Raw genomic sequence first — 23,620 nt, forward strand, 5'->3', positions numbered from 1 at the left:
TCTGAATATTGAACTCTGTTAACTATTACAATTACTAAAACAAGAGACATAAGGCTCTCGATAAGCAGAGGAACCACAATATGTTTTAGGTTTCAAGGCTCCAGAATATAGAACTCAGAACAACCAAAATAGAAGATTCAATCAACGCATTCATGAATTGAAAAGAAAACGTCCAAAGCTCTGGAGCTACACAATACACACTCACTTAATGCTTGTAAATAGCAATTTGTGTGGACTTAAATTTTATGTGATATCAATCCACAAATAATTCCCTTCTTTCCCTTACCAAATATTTCTCAATTATTTTACTCTCCACACACTGTTCCAGGAGTCCAAGCAAAGCCTGTTTCAACTTTCAACTCTTTACAGCCTTTGAACAGGAGAGAATGCCCAATTATTTCATGAGCATCAATACAAAAAATCCCCAGACAAGCCCTGCGACACCAGCACCCAATCATGCTAAGTGACATACACCTTTAACTCTTCCATTAACATAATGGATGACAGCAACAGCAGCACAATTTATTTATTCAGTGGGCCATTTCTGTGGAATTTCACATTGGCCACTAAAGGTTCTTTGTTGCAATACAAAATCACATTATAGTAAGATAATCATGCAATTGACAAAATCATGGCAGTTCACTCACTCTTATTCACAAATTCCAGAACCAAACTCTACAGCACCTCACATGGATCAGTAAATGATTCTTTGCTGCTATGTGAACTTCTGAAGTAGTGTTAGACAATAAGACTTATCCTTCAGTTCACAAGGCAGATTAAGATTCTGTGCCATTCTGGAGAATTTTAACTTCTGTGTGGGGGTTTATAGACATCAAATTATTATGAGCTATGAAGAAAAGATCTGACTTCTCCAACACCTGTCCCAAAATAGTCAAAATTTTCCAGAAGATGACCGATGTCAGGACACTGGACAACCTTCATCTCAAAACTTAAACAGCGATAATATACTCAAATTCACTGATGAATATAATCTCTTGCATGAATCCAATTTACAAGATCATAATTCATAAATTACTTAATCTATGGACATTACCTAACGATAATAAATAGAGACCAAAGGTACATCAACATCATTCCGAGCATCATCTTCACAAGAAACTACAAGGTCAAAATGGTGACGACTTGGAGGGATTACTAACTTTGCTACATCTTGGACAAGATCTGCCAACTTCACATTCAGTCTCTCACGGTGTTTGGGGAAAATCTTGTTATAAAGTATGGTTTGCATACACGATATGCTATAGGCAGTTAAACCTTTGGCTTGAAACCAATCTAGTAGCTCCTGTAAAGTTAAATTACCCTCAATTACCCACCGGTCCCAAAGAGTCCAGCTTAGATCTCGATGCTTAATTACCTTTGCTGGAGCAGGTTCAGCCATTGAAAACAATGGCAGTGCTAAGTTTGCAAAAGAGTTGCGATACTTTTCAATACTATGGCAAAAGAGAACCTTGTAAAGTTCTAAACAAACTAAACCAGCTGCCATTGCAGTCGTAGTGGCAATAGCAGGAACAATCCTTCCAGCTATGAATTTAGCCTTTAGCTTGTCCACCTCAGGAATGCTATAATTCCGTGCACGCATGTTAGCAAGCCCAGATATAAGCTCAATATGCATATCATCATCCTGCAGTTTTGGCACAACAACACACAATTAAGAACAGAAGAATGAGACGAGAAAAGAAAAATAATTCAGACAAAAGAGAGAAAGATCAGACCTTTTCAAAGTGAATTGGATTCATTCGAAAACCTAGAGGTAAGCTCTTAACCCCTTCTTCTAGCATTTTAATCATATTATCAATACATGCATTGTCATCTACGGCTGCGACATTTCCATTTCTAGAATTTGCATCTGTCATATTTTTAGTTATTTTTGGCTGGAAATCAGGAACCTGCACTTTATCTACAACTTCTGACAATTTCTCTCTATTGAAAGCCCAATCTTGGACTGGAATTCCATAATTCTTCGCTCGCAATATTGATGCTGCGGCAATAAATGAAAGGTGAGCAGGATCATTTGATGTGAACTGCAGGGGCTTTGGAAAGCGCTTAGGAGCAGACCAAAATGGCGTATTTTGGGTCGTCATTGTATTCTCTGGAAATGTAAAAACAAGTTGCTTCACACGATTTGTGAAATACTCCTCAAATCTGCAAATTTTTCGATCATACAGATGTCAGACAACCCATTTCCATAAACAAATAACAAAAACAGAAAGATTTAGCACCAAACACCTATTTGTATGGTTCTTACTTTCTGCGAGACCAGGCTACACAATCTTCAAATGTGATACATCTCTCAAACACTAGACACTCAAGAAGACGATCCAGAATACTTTGAGCCTGAGCCTGAGCCTGACCTCCGGACTTCATAGATCTTTTATACTCTTGGGGATTGGAAAGGAATGCATTTGCATCAGTTGGTGCTTTCTCCAGCATACCTTCAAATTCAGACCTTGCCCATGTAAGACAGTGATCAATATTATGTGGGTAGGAGTGAACAGTGCACATTGGGAACTCCTTCTCAGGGGGGTCTCTTGAAGCTCCATAATTTTCAGTCAAATGAGGAAAGACTACTTGTGTGTGACACTTAGTTCCAAGAGTGCCAGACTCTAACAAAGGTTTTTGAAAGTAGACACATTTGCTGTCTATATAAAGTCTTGCATTAACATTGTCCAGTGCACTTATCACCACTCCCTGGTTCTCCCAAAAATTATCATCAAATATATTTTCAGTGTCTGAAGACGCACGACTTTGCAATGCTTCAATCTGAAAACTGGGATTGATCTTAGTTGCAGCAGATGCGGCTACTGTTGATTTAGCTTGACCAATATTCCAATCCCTAAAAAGGAATTGCCTGCTCAGATTACTCTTCTCAATAACATCATCATCTGTTATAGTTAGCTTTCCCGGACTTCTACAGGAAGCTCCCATGAGAGCTAAGTTTTTTAAGAATTCACATCCCAGAGCACCTGCTCCAACAACAAATACATTGGATTCCTCCAATATCTTTTGCAGATTTGTTCCAAAAACAGAAATTTGAGCATCGTATCGACAATTCAGAGGCATAATATCCTCTGGCCTAAGGGGATGCTTAGGAAGAGATTCCAATGAGTCAAAGTAAAAGAACTGCAAGAAAACATAGACTTTAAATCAATCCTTCATCAAAAAACAATTGTCCAACAAGAACATTTAAAACCATGTCTAAATAGAATGGACAAGAGATAAAGTAACTTGAGACACGTGTCATGAAAAATTGGCATGTAATCACAAGATGATCACAAAAAGGGTTCATTTCAGGATTCCAAACTCTCCAAATAAGCAGCACCTTAGAGCTTAGTTACAAGCAAGAAGAACAGTTACAAGAATAACAAGATTGAAAGAAAAAACTGCACCAACAAGAAAAAGTACTAGTCACTGAGAACATTTAAAAAGAGAAGTTAGCAATGTAGAAATAGGTCAAGTTGTATTTCAATTTTCAACCCTCCCAGAGTAAGCAAGAGACCATATTCAGCCTAAAGGCTAAAACATATATTATATGCAGTAACATGGGCACATGTATAACACAAAACAAGACATCCTCAACTAATTCATACACACAATACTACCCATGAACAATCAACTTACACCTCTTTACTGTGTACAACATCATTAGACCGCTTTAAACTGTGTACAACATCAATCAGTCTTCTCGAACTGAAGAACTAAAGAACAAGATAAATACCTGAAAAATTGGATGAAACTTTCCTGAACAAGCTTTCACGACCTCTTGGGCAACAATTCCACCGAACACTGCTGCCATGGGATTTAACACTGCATGGCAACCACTTGAAAAATGTCTTAATACATGTTCATCAATGGTGTTTAATTTCTGGTCACCTGATGTTTCATTAATAGATCTTGCCAAAGACACTAATTTGGTAGCATCTTCCTTTGACGAAGGAGCAGGAAAATGCCCAAACTCACACACAAATTTATCTAGAGCATGAAAAGCCAAGTGTAACAATGGAGGGCGATCAAACTTCGAAGTATCACTAAGAAGAAATTCACCAGGATCTTTAAGAGCTTCCTTTAGTGGCTTAAAATGCAACATTTTAGATTGTTTCACTTCTGTGACAATTCCACCTTTCTCATAGGCACCAAAATTGGTGGTATCTTCCTCAAGAACAAATCCATAAGATCTTACATTCTTTATCCTTCTTGGCTTTCCATCATTCAGCTCAGTCATACCTTTAACTTCAGTAAAAACAACAAGGTCCCCATCTTGGAACTCCAGCCTCTCATCCTCAACACAGGATACAATAGCTGGATTATCATTGCTAATAGATGCAACTATACCAGTGCGAGGTTCTTCACCATTCACATCATATACAGTGAACTCAGGTCCAAAGTCACAAAACACACTTCCAAATAGTCCATGAACATCTGACTTAATGAAAGCTATTGGTGGTTTTTGCATACGACAGTAATCATCAAAGTCAATCGCTTTTTCAAGACTTAGTCCTGTGAACACTACTGCCTGCATTATTAATGATCAAAAAATCCAAAAACAGTCAGGACCCAACAATAAATAAAAATCATAAACTTAAAATTCTTCAAAATTAATAAAAAGATCTACAAACTGAAGGAAAAGAAAAAGCGATAAAGAGAACATAATCAAAAGGAGTAACAAACTGGATGATTCCAATGCTCCGTGTTACCATTTTCCTATGCAGAGGATATTGAGCTTTAGAATTAGAGAAGGATGATCTCATTCTTTGATTGATGATCTTATATTTTGATGCATTATCTTTCATTGAGAGTCATTATTCGAGCCCAAGGAGCCTATTTTTGGAAAGTGTTTCATCTTCTTTGGAGGTTTTATTGCGCCTCTCCAGCCCAGTATGGAAGAAATGTTGTAATGTTTTGTTATGTTATGTTATTGAAACATTTTGACTCAGTCAAATAACATAAAATTAAAATTAAATTAAAATATATAAAATTAAAAATTAAAATATTAATTATTAATAATTAAACCAACCTAGATCCATCTCATCTCCGGATCTATCAAGCAGCGAGAGGGATCAAATCTCTCAAGGGGCAAACATTTCATCAAGTTTTGCACTCAAAAAAGAGGTTAGCACCTTGAGAGATTTGATCTCTCTCAGTGTTTGTTAGATCCAAAGCTAAGATACGCTAGTTGCTATCTTAGAGAAGAAATTGCTTGTTGTTCCCTTTTGAAAAGTACCTTGCCTTGAAGATGATTCTAAAACTCATTTTATGATGAATCTATAACCTTTAGAGTGTTCTCTATGAGATTCTATTATAAAGTTGATCAGAGAAGCTTCTAGAAGAAGTGACCCCTATAGATGTCGTTAGAACACACTTTTATTCATATAAAGGGAGGGTGCCCCCCCTTGAAGTCTCTAGAAACCTTTCATATAATGTATCTAGCAATATCAGAGGGAGCAGTAGCACCCAACATAGAAGTCTCTAGAACAGCATTTGACATGCGGAAGGATAATCTGAGGAAGGTTTTCTAGAAATTTCTATTGGCAGGAAATGTAACTATAAAAGTGAGTCACATTCTCATTTGCAAGGTGTGTTTGCCCTAAACTATTGGGCTACATCCTGAAGATATATTTACAGATTTGGATCTTCACTTGGGGCATATTCAGGGCTATCATCTTGCATTGTAAGCTTGCTACTATGTATCTTGTTTCTCTTTTCCTTGCTGGAAAATATTTTGTTAGGTCCCTATAATACTAGTGTATTCCCCATATTGTTATTGTTGTAACTTGTGCCCCATAGAACCCCCATATTGTTATTGTTGTGCCCCATAGAAACCCACTATTGTTATTGTTATTGTTGTGCCCCATAGAAACCCACTATTGTTATTGTTGAGTCCTTACATTATTAGTATTCTGTAGGCCCTAATTATATTTTGAACCTTTAGACTCCTATATATACCAAGGAGGTTTATTCATTTGAATCATCCAAGAATTGTTCATTTATGTGATGTAAAGGAGGTTTCCTCCTCGAAGTGGACTAATATCCAGTCATTGATCTATATTCTTCTTCTGTTTTTTGTGTTATTTTCAACTAGAAACATAACATTTGGTATCAAAGCCAAGTTGCGATCATGGGACCTGTGGGTTATGGCACCACCATGCTTCCACTAAGTTTGGAATCAGAGCTTTGGATCTTAGGGTTTTTCTGCTTCAAACAGGTCATCTTGGCATTTTCGCTATAACTTTTTTCTACGAAGCTTCAGAAAATTTTACCACATGAATATGAACTCTTGGTGAACTTTGTGTAAAAATTTCAAATCTTTTTTCACTCTATTTTCGGAGATATGGTCCAAGGAATTTAGGTTTTTGCATGTTCCAAAATTCAATCTCAAACAGATGACCTAAGGAAAATCATCATAACTTTCTCTTCGTTGATCAGATTTGAATTTCATAAAAAGTGAATAAAATTGCACAATTTGTAGTTTCTTAAGGACGAGTTTCAGGGCCGAAAGTTGAAACAATGACACATGGCAATCCATACAAGTTCGCTATATTGAACCAGTCCATAATCAGGCCATTGTGGGAGATTTGGTATAACTTTCACTTAAAGAACCCAATTTTTGTCTAACTTGTGGGGTTGGAAAAAATACACAAAAAGCTATCTCAAGACGGAGTTTCAAACCTTGGGAGGCCGAAATTGAAAAGATACAACAGTTTCAAGATCAAGCTCCAAAAAGCAAGAAAAAAAAGTGTATTTTTTAAATTTGCATAACTTTTGTTTAAAAAATCAGTTTGAAGTGATTCAAAGGGCATAGTGAAGCATAGATATCATTATGTCTCGCAATACACCCGATAAGCCAATAGAAAGCTCTACTATGACGCATGAAGAAGAGAAAGAAATGCAACATGATATATCAAAATTACAGGACCAAGTGCAACAAATTTCACTCTCTCAAAGAGCAACCAAGAATGAATTGGATTGTTTAAAAGCAACAATAAAAGGTGACATGGGAGTTTTGAAGGATGGTTTAAAAGCAAACATGTAAGCAATGAAGGAAGGTTTGACAAAGTTATTGCAAGAAAGGCTCCCTAGTGGTGACAACATATTCCATAAAAACAAGGAGGAGGACAAAAGGAATATGAATTATGATTTTAGAGACTCCAACAGCAAGTTGAAGATTAACCCCATTCCAAAGATCGATATGAAGAAGTTTGATGGCAAGGATCCGATAACATGGATACTACAGATGGAGCAATTTTTTTATCTACATGATGTGCAACACACACAAAAGGTATGCATTACATCTCTATATTTAGAACCCAGTGAATTTGTATGGTATCAATGACTTTATTTTGTAAAGCACTAGCTTGGACAATTTTTATGGAGGAATTGATAGCACATTATGAGAATACAAAGAGCAATACCTTCTTTAACCAAATGATAAATCTCAAACAAAAGGGTTCAGTTAGGAAGCACACTGAAGACTTCCAGAGATTGACTATCAAGGTAACTGATATTCCAGAGAAGCAGCTGATTGATGTCTTCATAGGGACTTTAAAGGATAACATCCAACATGAGGTTCGCCTTTGGGAACCTAAACCATTGGAGAATGCATTTAAGGTGGCAAGAAAGGCTAAAAACAAAATTATGGCAACAAGGAGGTCTACCACTCACAACTATAAAGATGGAAGTGTTGTTGCTCCTAACCTCGCACAACCTACAAGGTTGGCCCCACAACAACTGGAGAAAAAAAGAGCCAAAGGCCTTTGTTACAATGTGATAGCAAATATACTAAAGGCCATAAGTGTACTGAGAAGAAATTATTTTACATAGATTGTGAAGAGGAGGAACAAAAGGAACAAGAAACATCAAAAGAAGAAGATATACACCAGAAATCAAACTCAAGGGTTGAAAAAGATGAAATAAATCAAACCATATCTTGTAAAGAATTGGCGGAATTACTACTCCTCAAGCTCTCAAGATAGAAGGATATATCAAGAAGAAAAGGTAATAGTGCTAATTGATTCAAGTAGTACCCGTTGCACACATTTTGTCACAATTCTAAGGAAGCAGTTGTGCCAATTTTTTCAAAAGATCATAATCATCAGCCATCAACTTATTATTTCATTGTAAACCCATTCTACAAATTCGTAATGTAAATGATGCTAGTAAGACCGTGTCATTATGTAACAACCTAGGTAAGCCTATGATTTTGGCGGCGAATTTCATCCAAGGAGGTTTTTTAACCTCACCTATTATAATGTGTTTCTAAACATGGCTAATCGAAAGAGTTTTTTCCCTCCAGCTTAAACCCCAAAGCTAGGGTGAAGTTCATTGTCAAAGTCTTAGGTGAATCCTAGTGTTTTTAGTCGAGTCTATTGTAAAAGTGATTTAAGAATAATTTAAGCTGTTTGGCTAAATTACTTTATTACAGATCACTTAGTCTACTAGATCATACGGTGCCGCAGAATTGGGTAATTATTGTGAGGGTCTATAACAAACAGGTATTCCCCCTTTGAAGGTTGAATTTGTAAAATCTTATGTAAAAAATATTTTAGTGCGTGGTCCTTCATACTTAGACACCAGGGCTAAAATATTTGAGGGTGGAAAATAATTAATCCCCTCATGAGTCAATTAATTAATTTTTTTGGCAAAAATAAAATTAAATCTGAAGCCAGAAAATTAATTAATTTAGAGTCAAAATTAAAATGTTAGAGAAATTAATTTCTCCAAGTTGAAAAATTCGTGGGTCTAAAAGAAGTTAAATTTTGGAGGTCCCCCACCAAGGCAATATTGGACATTTCAAGAAAATTTGGATCCTTGGACCTTGGTAGTTAAGAGAAAGTCAAATTTTTTAGAAAATTAGTTCAAAATAATTTTTTTTTGAACTAATAAAAAATGGTTTTAAGGAGAAATTCGAAAATTCCTCAAAAATAAGTATTTTCAGCGGCAAAGATTAAAAGTTGATCAAAGAATTATCGACGGTCGAGATTAGTTTGACGGGGATCAAGCCAACTAGCCATTATTTTCCACTTGGAGGAATTTCTCTATAAATAGAAGACATTTTGCTTCTATTGTGATCTTGATCTTTGGCCAGATGTAATTTTGTAAACAGTGGTGTAATGGAAACGTTTGATTTTCATAATAAAAGACTTTGGGGTACAGTTCATGGTGTCTTTGTCTCATTGATTTGTGGTATGTGTTGGGTATGTGTTTTCCTATATTGTGCTTCAATATTATCTGAATCGTTATTTCATTTGTAGATGATAGGAACATTCTATTGGTAAGTTTTGGGCTTATCTTAGATAATTCAATTCATTGTATGTTCTAATGATTTTTCTTCATTAAATATATAGAGTTTGCAAGTTCCCTAGCCCTTGGGCTCCAAGTTCACAGACTATGGGCGTGGGCGCGGGTTGACCTTGTTTAAAATCAAAATATTTTATGTGATTTTTTTACTTCGCTAAGGTTGTGGTTAACATCTATTTTTCGAAATACATCAAGCCATTGTCAAATTATCATAAAAAAATTATTCTTCAAAAATTTCTCAAGCATTATATATTTTGTAAATAGATTTTGTATAATAATTTTTTTAAATAAATTTTAATTTTTCTAACCCTTGTTTTGCAGCTGGGTTTTGGGGTTTTGAATTTTTTCTATATATTGGGGTTTTGGGTGCTTGTATTTTTATTTGTGCAAGTGTGATTCAAGAAAATTTGTTGGGTTGGAGCTAGATCTAGGCCCTTGAGGGTAAGATCAAGTCTCTAGAATTTTTTGTTGTGCCAGCAATTGAAGATTTTCGTAGTGAAATTGAAGATTTGAAGCAAATTCGAATTTTGGGCAAGGGTTTCAAAATTTTTGAGGCCTCTAGGCCTAGTGTCCTCCACCCTAGCCGTCTAGTCTTCCTTGCCCTAGCCACTACCAATTTTTGGCCTATTATCCCTTGTCGTGAGCCCTAGAAGGCCTCTGCCTCCTCTTGTTGCTGGACAGTAGCCCTTCAGGGCTTGTCAAGGCCATTTTTGGGCCTATTAGGCCTAGGCCTCCCTCCTAACTATCTCAACCTGCCTGTTCAACCTTTGTCGTGGGATCCTTTGGCCCATAAGGGCCCTCCTTCCCCTCGGTCCAGCTTCGCTACCCTCCTTTCCCTAAGCCACAGCCTCCCATAGACTTGCGGCAGGCCTCTAAGGCCTTTCCTCCTAGGTCGTGGCCCTTGTAAGGCTTACGGCAACCCTTTGTGGGCTCATTCCCTTAGCCGCAACCCTAATATGGGCTTTCCTTGCCTTAATGCATGCCTTTGAGGCCTCTTCACCTTGCCTCTTGCCTTCTCCTTCCCTCATTTGCCTCTATGGGTCATCATTTGATTTCTAGACTAAATATTGTTGTGTTTTGTAGGAGTATTTGGCATGAATTTGGGTGCTTGAAGGTGTTTCAGTCATTGACAAAGTTTTGGCAAGTTTCTTCCAGGCCTAAGGCCATCGGTTTGCCTCTCAAATACTTACTCAATTCACTATTTACATACAGTAGTCCTATCATCTCCTAACAATGACAAAATACTAATGAAAATGCTCCAAAAAAACACTCATAATTTGCCTAAACAGACTAAGGAATTCATTGCATCAATTTACTAGTCATTTTGTGAATTGGGTAATGCACAATTGGTGTTTTTCTATGATCTACTATCGACTTTCATAAGTTCATTGAAATCTGATCCTAACAGTGGCAAAGTGCATCATAAGAAGGTTAATACATCTGAATTATTAAGTTGGCAAAGTTGATTTGATAGTTGGATCTTACTTCTCACATTGGGCAAGCATATGCACCTTGAATTTGGCATCTAAAGTGGTTTTACTCACTGTTGTCATAGATTTATCTTAACATTGGAATACAAGTTACATAAGTGCTTTCATTGCTTTATATTTGTTACTTGTTTCATGGTTTTGTGTGCCATTGAGAAGAAGGTAATTAGCATTGATAACATTGAGTCTCTAAGCAAAATTGCCATTGGTTTTTTGTTGTTCAAGTGCACTAACACATTTGTTGTTGTGAGTTGACTAAAGTTTTCATAAGATCACATCTAATTCACTCACTAAAGCACTCTAATCTCAAATTGCATTGTGTTGAATGGTTTAAGTTTCTTGGGGCATCTTGATATAATTGTTTCTATTTAATTGGCATTGAAGTAACTTGCTCTGTTAAGTGTTTAAATCATTGGGATTGAATTGACATTATTGTGTTAGGTTTCTAATTGAACATTGATAATCTCATTGATAGTCTTAAGCATTGGCATCTTAATAATCATTGGCTAATTGTTCTAAGAAGGCAAGTGCTCTATATTGTCATTATATTTTTGATTTAAAGTTAACATCTATTGTGGATCCGTGGCATATTAATGATCTTGCATCTTGTGGTTGCTAAGCAATTGTATCCTTGATACCTTTTGTTGGCATTTATTAAACTGACACTTTTCTTGTGGTTGAGATTACCTTTCTAAACATTGTTGAATACTTAACATCTTGACTTGAAGCAAATCATAACTAAGTTTTGCATCTAATAACTTACCTCTAAGCATAAGCTTGGTTGATAAACATTTAGGGCAACCCTTTCTCACTTAGCTTGAGGAGACTAGCACCTCTTTAGTGGTTAACACGGTGACCTTGCCACTGTCTCTGCAGCACCAGAGGCATCAGGTGGTTAGAATACAGGGGGAGGTATCGTTAATCAAGCCTCTTCTTGCTTCTCGTTGGCTTCTATCCCACAACCTACTCTAAAGATTAGTTCCAAAATAGTTGAGGAAGGTTATACTTAGAATAAGCATTTAATTAAAAGTAACCAAAATTCTTGCATCACACCTAGGTCTTAGGATTTTCATAGCATATAGGATAGTCATTCATTAAAGTGACGGTTGTTCATCTGGTTACTTGGTGCTTAATTGATATAAAGAAAGAAATTGACTCCATAAAGCACTGGTCTCACATTTAAATCTAATCTAATTTATAAATCTTGCTAAATCAACCAAGTGGCTAGGCCATTCAACTGTGTCTCCCGGACTTGTTGGTTGCCAACGAGCAATTCATTTCCATCTTCCATAAGGACTACCCCCCATAGCATGTTGCTGAGAGACAGCTAAAACATAGTGGGCGCGAATCAGAGTGACAGTGCCCTTCCTAAGTCGTTGTCGCACCATGCCTGTAAAATTTGAGCGACAACGGTACCCATAATTTTAATCATTGTAATATAACCAAGGATTTGAATTGCTTTCTATATCCAGCACCAAAGTGTCAATTGATGGTTGCAAATGGAGGAACTATAAATTGCTAAGGGAAGTGCCATAATATCAATCTAACTATGGGGGAATATGTATTGAATAGTCCAATGCTTTCAATTCCAATGGGTGGTATAGTTGTTGTATTAGGAGTCAAATGGTTACACTCTTTAGGGACTATATCTTTTAATTTTCAAGAATTTTTCTAGGAAGGAAAGGAAATGGAATTAAGGGGTATCGCAGGGAAACCTGGGAAGATAATTAGCTCTAATGGCATGACAAAGCTTTTCAAGAAAGAACAATGAGAAGTAATTGCACAATTATGCTCACCAGCTATTTAAACATCAAAGTCATCCATTTATCCAAATCTCCAGAGTCCAAAGTGTTGATTTCTGGTAGCATCGGATGTGCTCTAAGTCTCAAAATTTGCAAGGAGGCTTAGACACATGCATTCTCCAATACCCAGAAATTGTTTTGGGAAATTCCACCCGAAGACAGTTTTATTAAAATAATTAATTATTTTTAAAGGGACCCTAAGTCTAAACTTAGGAAATTAAAATAATTAATAGGTATTAATCTAAACTGTGGGTGTAACTTCTAGAAGAAGACGAGGATCAAGCCAAAATGATCTAAGCCATTGATTAGAAGTTAATCTGGGTCGTTGGTTGTCCAACAGAAAGATATAAGAAGAGGCTTGAGGGGCACTTGAAGAGGACACAGATGAGAGATCAGAAGTTCGATTTTCTGGAGCAGAGCAACTGTCGGAAATATTTTCGATAGTGATATTTTGTAGTGAGGGGCAGGGATATTATCCAAAGGGAAATCTTTCCCAGTCGGAGAATACTCAGCAGAGAAGAGAGAGAGAGATCCAGCAGAGGCAACGCAGAGCCAGAGAAGCTGACGTAGATCCACATAGAGGCAACGTAGGCTGACACAGAGGCAGCACAGAGCCTTGAGGAAGTCCAAAAGTTTGTTGAAGAGATCGATTTCTGTAGCTAGAAGTCGGGGTGTGAGACCGAGAGAGCAGAAGTTAGAATCTCAGAGGCAAATCGATCAACCAGGAGGAGTGACGCAGTTCCCAAAGGGTGTGATGTTGGGCTGACGCAGTGACTGCGCAAAGGCATCTAGGAGCAGTTCATTTAGTGGATGGATCAGCCAGGATTTTCGTTGATAGATTGAGGTAACCTCACTTATCTCTGTCAGTGATATTCTCTATAACTGGATTGTCGCGAAGGCATCCAGAGATTGTATTCAGAAATTAATACTACATAATAATAAAACCTTCAGAGTTGTTGCAATGGTTTTCCCACATTGGGTTTTTCCGTGGACATTTATCCAAAAATAACTATGTAGATGTGTTGTATTTCTTTCTTGTTCAGTTTCTTGTTTCCGTATTTTATTTAAATGGTGAAGGCTGCAGTGTATTCGTTTCAGTGTTTACTGTAGGAAACACTAAACAATTTGGTTCCATAATTAACAAATAGGAGAAACATAATCAGTGGCTGCAGTAGGAATTTGGGCATCCAAATTTTCACATGGTATTAGAGGTGCAGGGGAAACAAGAGAACAAAACCGGAAAAGCCCAGCGCTGAAGGAAGAAGAGAAGTCAAAGTGTTGCATAGGCTGCAAATCGAATCCCCAAAGGGATTGTGCAATGTCCAAGAGGGCTAGATTTTCGTGGTAAATCTCTCTCTGAGTGAGTCGACAGAGAGGTAGGATTTCCAGATCGAAATTTGTCAGCGGCAGAGAGAGCAACGCAGCAATAGCTTCAGCGAAGAGGGGTTCCTGGTGTGACGCAGTTTTCTACAGGCAGTGGCTGGGAAAAAAGATGTCAGAAAGAAGAGACACTTGAGGGAATTTTTTCCTTGGAGAATTCCTAGACAGGGAATTTGAATTCTAATTTGCTGAGTAGCAACAAGAGAGAGGAGGTCATTCGACATTTCGTTTGGCAAAGATGGCAGCCAGTGGACTGAGAGATCAAGATAGGTTGGATGGGGCATCCAACTATGTGATCTGGAAGGCAAGGATGTCATGCCTTCTGGATGAGCATTTTCTCAAATTCTACGTCGACAACGTGGTAGCTGAGCCTGCAGATCCAGATCCGCTCAAGAAGTACAAGGGAGAAATGGCGAAGACCAAAAGAATGATCCTCAATGAAGTGAAGGATCATATAGTCTGTCACATCGCTGGCAGAAACACAGCGAAGGAGATGTGGGAGGCTTTGTTGATGCTATATCAGGGATCTTCCGAGCAACGGAAGATGTATTTGGAGCAGAAGATGAAATCTATGCAGATGCAGAAGGGGGAACGCATTGATTCGTTCCTCTATGCTTCAAGGGATCTGAGATGAGCTTGCAGCTGTGGGATCAACACCTCAAGGTTCTTATATGGTAAGACCGACCCTAAATTCAGTATTTGAGGAGTGGAAAGTCTTTGTCCAGAGCATCCTGGGCAGGGCGACTTTGCCAAACTGGGATGAAATGTGGTTAACTCTTAAGCAAGAGGAGCTGAGGAGAGACTTGGTCATATGTAAACTTGACGAAAGCAACAACAGTGGGTCAAAGCCAAAGGAGGAGGAAGAGAATGCAGCTCACATCCAAGGGGCAGCAAGAGCAGCTGAAGAAGAAGAATGATGTTTCAAAGATCAAATGCTTCAGGTGTGGTGAATTCAGTCACTACGCAACACAGTGTCCTCTTAGGAAGAAGGGCAAAGATGAGAAGCATGATCTGAAGGTTGCAGACGCGAAGATCAAGGAGGAGGAATTCGCCAAAATAGCCCAAACATCTCCAGGAGGGAGGTGGGCTGATCTAGAGTTGTAGTTCGAAAGAACTGCAGATGTGTAAGATCCTTCAAGAGTCCATCTCTCGGATCAATTGCTTTGCTATGGGAGCCCAAATCAGAAGTAGCAGGATGGACCGGTTCAGTTGATGCAGAGGAGTGCCTGAGTGACAGAAGCAGTGGCTAGGAGCGCCAGAGACTGAGCAAAGAAAAGTTGGCAGCAATGCAGTTGGAACAGAGTAGAGGTCAGCACCATGTTGCTTGGGAGCGGGAGCGGGAGCGGGGAGCGGGAGCGAAAACGGGAACGGGAGCGACCATTTTCAGAAGCTCCCGGTTTGGGAGCGAATCCGGGAGCGATTTTTTAAAAATATATATATATTTTAATTTTTGATACATATATGTCAACAAAAACATGTAGAATGATGAATTAGACATAAAAAACATAAAAAAAACATAGATTGATCATTGAACCATATCACATCAATCATCTAGAAATTATAATCATCATCAACCATGTCCACAAGTTAGTAAAATACATATTACAACTGCAACATATTGAGTCTCATGAATCATGATTCATCAAATTCAATCTTAAAGTTTCAACTTCAAGCTTTCAAAATTGAAAATTTAATAACATTTATCATCATTGATCACCAAAGTTGTACTTGTAAGCTAAGTTTAACCATTACAAGAAGTAATATCTAAGATATTTCTAAGTCCTAACTTCTAACTGTTAACATGATATGAAATGTTATAAATTTATAAAATGAAACATGAATAATGAAATGAAATGAAACAACTTTAGTCTTTCACGAAGCATCATATTCATAATTCACAATCATTACCAATGAGTTATAATCAATGTGGAAAAAGTCGAAGTCGGGATTAATTCGGCAAGGGTCCAAAAGTTGAAAAACTCGGCAAAGTCGGGAGTTTTTCGAAAAAGTCGGCAAAATTAAAAAAAATACAAAAATATTCATTTTTTTAAAATCCTGACTTTTTCAATAAAATCCCGATTTTTTCAAAGAAAAAAAAATCATTAAAGAAATTACCACGATTTTTTGGAAAAAGTCCCGATTTAATCCCGACTTTTTCGATTTAATCCCGATTTTTTCGACTGGGAAAAAATCGGCAAAAAATCGGCCGATATAATCGGCCAGCCAAAAAAATCGCGTTTTGGGGATTTAATCCCGATTTTTTCCCGACTTTTTCCACACTGGTTATAATTGCCAAGGCCCAACTTCAAACTTCAAATTTTCATTTTCACAGTGATATATTGTTTACAAAAAATATCATTATGATATGAAAGAGTCAAGAGTCAAGAGTCAAGGACTCAAAACTCAACAGTTATGAAAACTAAAGTCTAATAGAAACTAAAAAAGACAAGTAAACTATAAATCTACATGTGGCCCTTGCCACGAGAGTCTCCAGGAGTATAAGCAGGTCGTGGTGGTCTTCTAGGAGTCTCCCGCACAGACCGACGACCAGAACTAGAACCTCCACGTGAGGGTGTAGATGGAGGTGGCGACAGCAAAGGAACAAGACTCGGACCTCGAGCACTGCTACTGGATGGTGGAGGTGGAGGTGGAGGTCGCATGGCTGCTTCATCTTCATCCCTTACAAGTTCCTCTTCCAGTTCTTCAATATGTACAATGCCATCCTCCAAGTTGTCATCCTCTGGGTGATTGTCCCAAATTTTATATGTGGGATCCTCATAAGCCCGATCACAGTAATGACTCAACAACCTCAAGTTGTAGTGCACATAAACCAAGCTTTCTGCTCGGTTTTCATTGAGTCTGTTTCTTTTCACATTATGAATGTAGCTGTAGATGCTCCAACACCTCTCTGCAGAAGAAGTATTTACAACCTGCGAAAGAACTTTTTTTGCCAATTTTGGCAAAAGTCCCTGGCCGCCATATGTTTCCCACCATGTGAGAGTATCAAATCTATCTTTGTCGTCCATTGCATGGAAGTTACCATACAAACCAGTGCCACTGAAGTATCTGCCTATTTCAAGGCGCACAGCTGCACATTCCTCCCTGTCAAGTACCAACTTTTCTAATGCTTCCAAATATCCTTTAGTTACCTCTGGATCTAAATGGGGTTTGGTCCTAACCCCACCCCCTGCTGCAGGTTGGCCCAACCAAGATGTAGAGTAGTATTTTGGCGTAAGGATATACGCCAAGCAATGTAGTGGAAGATTAAGCCTATTCCACCGTTCACACACACAATCATGAATCAGTTTGTACAAGTTGGGATCTCTATTATGAACAATATCTTTTATTTCCCCCAACATGGTATCCATTTGCTCATACACCTTGCCAATCACTGGTTTGTCTGTATCTGCAAACCGAATCATGTGATAAATTGGCTTGGTGAAATACAATACCTGCCTCACACTTGTCCAAAACTGCCCATCAAGAGCGGCTTCCTCCACCATTTCAAAACCTCCCATGTCAGCTGCATTTGTAGCCCTTTTAGTACCTGCCAATGTGGACTTGATACCATGCTAGCTAATGCCTCTCTTACCTTCAAAAGGCGCCTGAAGGTGAGGTAATAGCTACCAAATCTGGTCTTCGCAATCTTCAACAACTCCAATCTCGAGTGACTGCGGAAAAGGCCATGGGTATTGCTATGATTTGTAATAAATTTTATCATTTGTTTGCCTTTCTTGTACAAATCACCAATCCATTGGTATTGTTCATTTTTGTTCTTGACAATATCATGCAACAGAAGGTTCAATGTGTGAACCAAACATCCAGACCAAAATATGTTGGGGTATTTATCCTCAATAATTGCTCCCGCTGCCTTACAATTAGAAGCATTATCAGTGATGACTTGGATGACATTGTATGGGCCAATACGCTCAATTGTTTCAAGTAATGCTTCTGCAATGTTGATGGCGGTCTTGAACTTGTCTGAGTAATCATGTGCAGTTAGAAAGATGGGACCACTAACAGACACAGCAAGAACACTTATCAATGGCTTGCCTTTTACATTTGTCCATCCATCAGATACAATGGACACCCCATGGTCAGTCCAAGAACTTGTCATTCTATTCAAAGAATGTGATATTTTTGCTTTTTCATGATCAAGGCCAACGGTTCTTGCTTTGTCATACCCAGGGCTCTTGTATCCTTTAGGGGCATCATTTATGGCAAAAACCATTTCGTGCCAATAAGGTGAGCGAAGAACATTGAATGGTATCCCACATGCATAGAGAAACCTGTAAACCTTTGAATCCACATCATTCCTACACCCCTCATCAAGGAAATCTGATATGGTTCTACGCCTTAAAGATGATGACCCTGTGCCTCCATATCCACTGCCTTGGGAGGATGCTGAAGGAGTTCTTTGTGATTGTGAGCTTGGTTCAAAGAAACCCCTTGATTTTTTTGATCTGTATTAGGCTTCCTCCTCTTCCCTTATGTATTTGGCTCTATCCGCTGCTGACACCGTTGTACAAGTTTTGATTCCTATTTGTTTGTCTCCATCCCATGGCCTTCTCCCGCAGAGGTGTCTTCTAGCAGGGGTGTATGAACCTGTGTAATCAGTGTTGCAATGGGGGCAATGAAATTTAGTGGTTCCACCCCCTCTCCCTGTTTCAACCTTGTTAACATATTTCCACAATGGAGTTTGGTCTTGTTTAGTTTTTTGAGGGTCATGTTCACCCTCCTCCAGCTCCTCCTCACCGGGGTTTTCACCAATTTGACTTTCTCCAGCTTCTTCATCCCCCTCTTCGGTTTGGCCCCTCTGTTTCCTACTCTCCAGCACCATAATAACCATAAAAGGGACCAGGAAGAGGAAAATGCCAAGAAATATAGCCAGGTCCATGGTGTTTGATGTTTGTAGGGTTTTGATTCTTGAATCTGCAAATTAATTTAATTTATTGGGATTAATGAATTTAATTTATTAATTTAATTTAAATACATGATTTTTAAACTCAATAAACTAAATTAAATTAACTAAATTACTACCTAACTAACTAAACTAACTAAATTACTAAGTTACTTACATCTGCAGGCTTGCTCCTCGCTCCTCGACACTTGCTCCTCGCTCCTCAGCACTTGCTCCTCGCTCCTTGGCTCTTGCTCTTGCTCCAAGCTCTTGCTCAATAAAGTGATAATGAAATTTTTTTAAGCCCATTGGGCTTTAAAAAAAAAAAAAAAAATCGATTTTTTTTGGCGTCCGCGGAATTTTTTTCCGCCGGATCGCTCCCGGCGCCCGTCGAAACGCTCCCGAAGCGATTTTTTAATGCCCGGGAGCGATCGGGAGCGATCGCTCCCCGATCGCTCCCGGGCGTTAAAAATCGCTCCAGGAGCGACGGAGCGATCGCTCCCTGCAACGCTCCCGAAAATGGCAGGGAGCGCAAATTTTTTTTTGGGAGCGCGCTCCCGAGCCGCTCCCGCCCGGAGCGCGATTCGGGAGCGGGTTCGAGGGGGGGGGGGGGGGCGCTCCCCCGCAACTGTGGGTCAGCAGCAGTGCGGAGACTTCAGAGGGTTAGCGTAGAGACTAGCAGCAGTCAGACTCTAACAACGAAATGCATCATACTGAACACCAGTTCAATAATTTGGGATTTTTTTCCGTTGTTGATGCAGTAGCAGCAGCAGTTGGAGAAGGTTGTAGTGCAGATGCAGTATTGGCAGTGGCAATGCCAGTAGCAGCACAGATGCAAAATTAAGAGGGAGTTGTAGTACGGATGCAGTGTTGATAGTGGCAGGGTCAGCAATAGTACAGATGCAACATCTGCACAGTAGTTGGTGGACAAGATGTCAGACATCAGCAGTGCGGAAGGAGATGTTACAAAACAGAGTGATGCTTCAGCAGGGTGCATTGCTAGAGCACATTCCTCGTTAAGAGAAAGTGTTGATTTCTGGTATCATCAAATGTGCTCTAAGTCTCTAAATTTGCAAGGAGGCTTAGACACATGTATTCTCCAATATCCAAAAATCGTTTTGGGAAATTCCACCCGGACACAATTTTATTAAAATAATTAATTATTTTTAAAGGGCCCCCAAGTCTAAACTTAAGAAAATAAAATAATTAATGGATATTAATCTAAATTGTGGGTGTTGTTAGTTCAATATTTGCATCCTTCCATCAGTGATCAAAGTAACTCTTTCATATCATATTAGGGTCCCATTCTGAAATTTTTGTCATTCCACTAGGTCATCATGCAAAAATTTGGTCACTGAAGGTTGAATTAGGGTTTCCTTTACTCCTTTTAGAAATTTACCCCTTGCTGGCTCATTTCACCTTTTGCTGAAGTATACCATTAGTCATGACTTGTCTTCATCATGACAGTCATTTTCATCATAGTCACAACCACTCAAAGTTTCCATTAGGTCTTAGGGTTTCCATAGTCTACTAAAACACCATCTCATGCATAAAAGACCAGCAAGTGAAGGAGTAAGAATAAACAAGATTTCATCAGCAAAATAGTTTGTAATTTGAATATTCAAGCAAAAATGTAATTTTATGGTTTTAATATGCAATAATTCCTTATGATTCCAAATCCACTGTTATGAATTAATTCATAACAAGTGAATCAATAAAATAAATGTAAATATTAAATAATCAAATATTGATTATGTTAAATAGTCATTAAGTTAAAGTGAAAAGGCATGTCTAAAAGACATGCCTAGTCACGAAAGGACACCTGCTTAGGTATATATATGCGGGTCCTTATTTTAACATTCATCACTTATACATTTTTATATATAATAAGTTATTATTACAAAATACCTTTTGTGTATTTTTACATTCAAGCCTCCAAGCTATCAGTTTCATGCTTCAGTAACAGTTTTTATGCTTCATCCTAACAGTTTTTATGCTTCATCCACCAAGAAGATCAAGTTCAAAGGTAAATTGTAAAAGACAAGTCAAGTTTGAGAAAGAAAAAGTGGGTCCCAAGACCAATTTTGAAAATTTAAACAAGGTATAAAGGCCATCAAAGACCAAGGGAAAGCTAATTTGCACTCTTATCCATCGATATCTCACTCACCTACACTCCATCTACCTCCCTTGACCTTTTCTCATGCCCATTCCTCTCATTTCCCTCTCTTAGGGTTTTGAGGGCATTTTTCTTGGTTTCATGACCTCCATGGTTAAATCATCAACAAAACTTGGATCCAGATGCTCTTACGTCTTCCCCTATCCTTAATATACTTTCCTAAACACTTCCCATCACTCCTATCCCTCAAAATCATCATTTTTCTACAAACCATAGCCTATTGCTACGCTTTTGACACTTTTCTAGACTAGGCCTATGTTTTGCCCTTTTGGACCCCTTTCCCTCACTCAATCCTTGAAATTCCAGTTTCCCCTACTTCCTAACATCCCTCCCTACCTCCCAAAATTTTCCTAAGAATTTAGATGACCCCTATCTCCTTTATTTCCCTTCATTCCTATAAATCTCCCAAATTCCTTGTTTTGCCTACACCAAACCCTAATTTCTTCTCCCATTGAGCTAGGGTTTGCTATGGAATCAGAGACATCTGAGCAGAGGAGGCATAAGGGAGGTCATATCAACAAGTATGAGGCCACTCCAACTCATAAACATCATGTCTCCATCATTTTTCAAAAATGTCATTCCAAGGGACAAAATCATTTGCCACACATAGGGCCAGTTTTGCTTCAAAGTATGTTTCCAACCAAACAGAGATGAATTTTACAAAAGTGAGAGAGGTTTTTGTCCATCATAGGCCAAGGAACAAAAACCTCCTTCATTTTTTACACAGGTGTTATGGTTTTGGAGAAATGTAAAACATACAGGTGCTACAAGAGGTTTTCTGCACTTCTAGAGCGACCTTGGGAAAATCAATTTTTCTCCTAGCTGGAGTGTCCAAATGACTTTCTTGATAAGTCAAATGACAACTAGACTGGAATAGCTTTCCAATGAGCTATCATGAGCTCAATTTGGAGTTGAGGAAGGCCTCCAAAAATGGTCTGCAAAAAGGCATTGTGCATAGGGCACCTTGGCACTGCGCGCTGAGCAGTCTTGGGAGAAACACTTTTTGACAGGTCAAATCAACTCCATTCTGCAAACTAAAGACATATCTAGAAAGTAGACAAGATAAGCTTTCCAACGAGCTATCCTGAGCTCAATTTGGACACCGGGAAGGCACTCAAAATCAAGCTGCAACATGGATGGCGCGCCTGGCACAAAAATGGCGCGTTTGACAAATGTCTGATATTTTTCAATTTTCACTGCATTTTTTACTTTTATCTTGGGAAATCAAGTTTTTACTTATGTAATTGATGAAAGTAAATGTAATTATCATGTTTTTACTGTTACCTAGGGTAAATACATTAGATAAAAACTCATGATGAGGTGTAATGAATCAGTTCACTTAAGTTAGGGATGAGTCACTTGGACCTCCCTACACTTCAGCTTTCAGCTCAGTCTTTGGTGGAACTGCTCCTCCTCTCATGGATTCGACCCCTGAGGCTGGGAGGAGTTTGTTTGAGGCCTATATCATGTAATTTTTCAGTCATTCCACAGGTTGAAATCAGTTGGATGTTGGCATATTGATCAGAGACTCTATTGTAATCATTTTGGCAGGAACTTAATAAAGTGTTGCAACTATTTCTTTGGGATACCTGTGGTATGGTTGTCTAGCATTGTTTTTTCTTCAGTTTCATTTCTATGAATGTATTGTTGGTCCATATTCCATTTCATGTCTATTGTATGATCTCTTTCAAGTTGATAAACAAAATTCATCTCACATGCTCTGTTTTGGGGAAGTTTTCATAGTCTGTTCATTTTTCTTCAGTTTAGGAAGAATTCATCTTTCACGCTCTTCCTAGCTCCTCACCTGTCTGAATCATCCCATCCCAAGAAACCCTAATGTGCTAGCCTACCTACCTACCTTGCCCCATTGAATGGACTGTAACCCTAATCTTATTTGCCCTGACCTAGCCTATTTGACCTAATATCCTCATCCAGCAAAAGCCTAATCAAATCAAAACAACCTCTGCACTCATACTTAGCCTAAAAACCCTAATTTTTCTAGCCCTCTTGGTTGTAACCTTGTAGAGAGAGCCCTCTCCGACTTGGTAGGGCTAGCTACCAAGCCAAAAGATTGGTCTGTAGTTACCTCTGTTGGGATTTCTTCTTCAGCCTTAGAAATCTGGCGGAGTGATAACAGGTGTAACTTCTAGAAGAAGACGATGATCAAGCCAAAATAATCTAAGCCATTGATTAGAAGTTAATCTGGGTCGTTGGTTGTCCAACAGAAAGATAGAAGAAGAGGCTTGAAGGGCACTTGAAGAAGACAAATAGGGGAGATCAGAAATTCGATTTTCTGAAGTAGAGCAGCTGCCGAAAAAAATTTCGATAGCATTGTTTTAAAAAACAGTCAAGTCGACTCCGACTCGGCCAAGTCAGACCAAGCCAATGCCTAGCCGGGTCGGCTTGGTGGTCGAAACGAAACGGCTGGCCGGGTTGTTACCGAGCCAGTCATTGACTCGATCGACTCAGTCGACTCGGTAACAACTCGGCCGGCTTGGCTCTTTGACAAAAATCCTGAAGTACATTTGTCAAAAGTTGTTCCGCCTCCTACACATCAATGGTT

General features: G+C 38.6%; 1 protein-coding gene across 4 annotated transcripts in view; it reads right to left on the reverse strand.

Moving 5' to 3' along the window:
- Positions 1 to 966: 966 nt before the first annotated feature.
- Positions 967 to 23,620, reverse strand: part of LOC149162228 (ubiquitin-activating enzyme E1 2-like) — a 36,045-nt gene continuing 13,391 nt past the window's right edge. For all 4 annotated transcript variants that reach the window (XM_089437176.1, XM_089437174.1, XM_089437175.1 and 1 more), the window contains 4 exons: positions 3,737 to 4,531; positions 2,267 to 3,141; positions 1,734 to 2,163; positions 967 to 1,642 (listed from right to left, as the gene is read on the reverse strand). In XM_089437176.1, the coding sequence (XP_089293302.1) occupies positions 1,055 to 1,642; positions 1,734 to 2,163; positions 2,267 to 3,141; positions 3,737 to 4,531 (2,688 nt within the window). In that variant the 3' untranslated portion in view covers positions 967 to 1,054. The remainder of the gene's footprint in view (positions 1,643 to 1,733; positions 2,164 to 2,266; positions 3,142 to 3,736; positions 4,532 to 23,620) is intronic.

Source organism: Pinus tabuliformis, chromosome 5_2, assembly GCF_031772625.1.
Source record: "Pinus tabuliformis cultivar Carrire ecotype Pingquan chromosome 5_2, CPIR1, whole genome shotgun sequence".
Lineage (NCBI taxonomy): Eukaryota > Viridiplantae > Streptophyta > Pinopsida > Pinales > Pinaceae > Pinus > Pinus tabuliformis.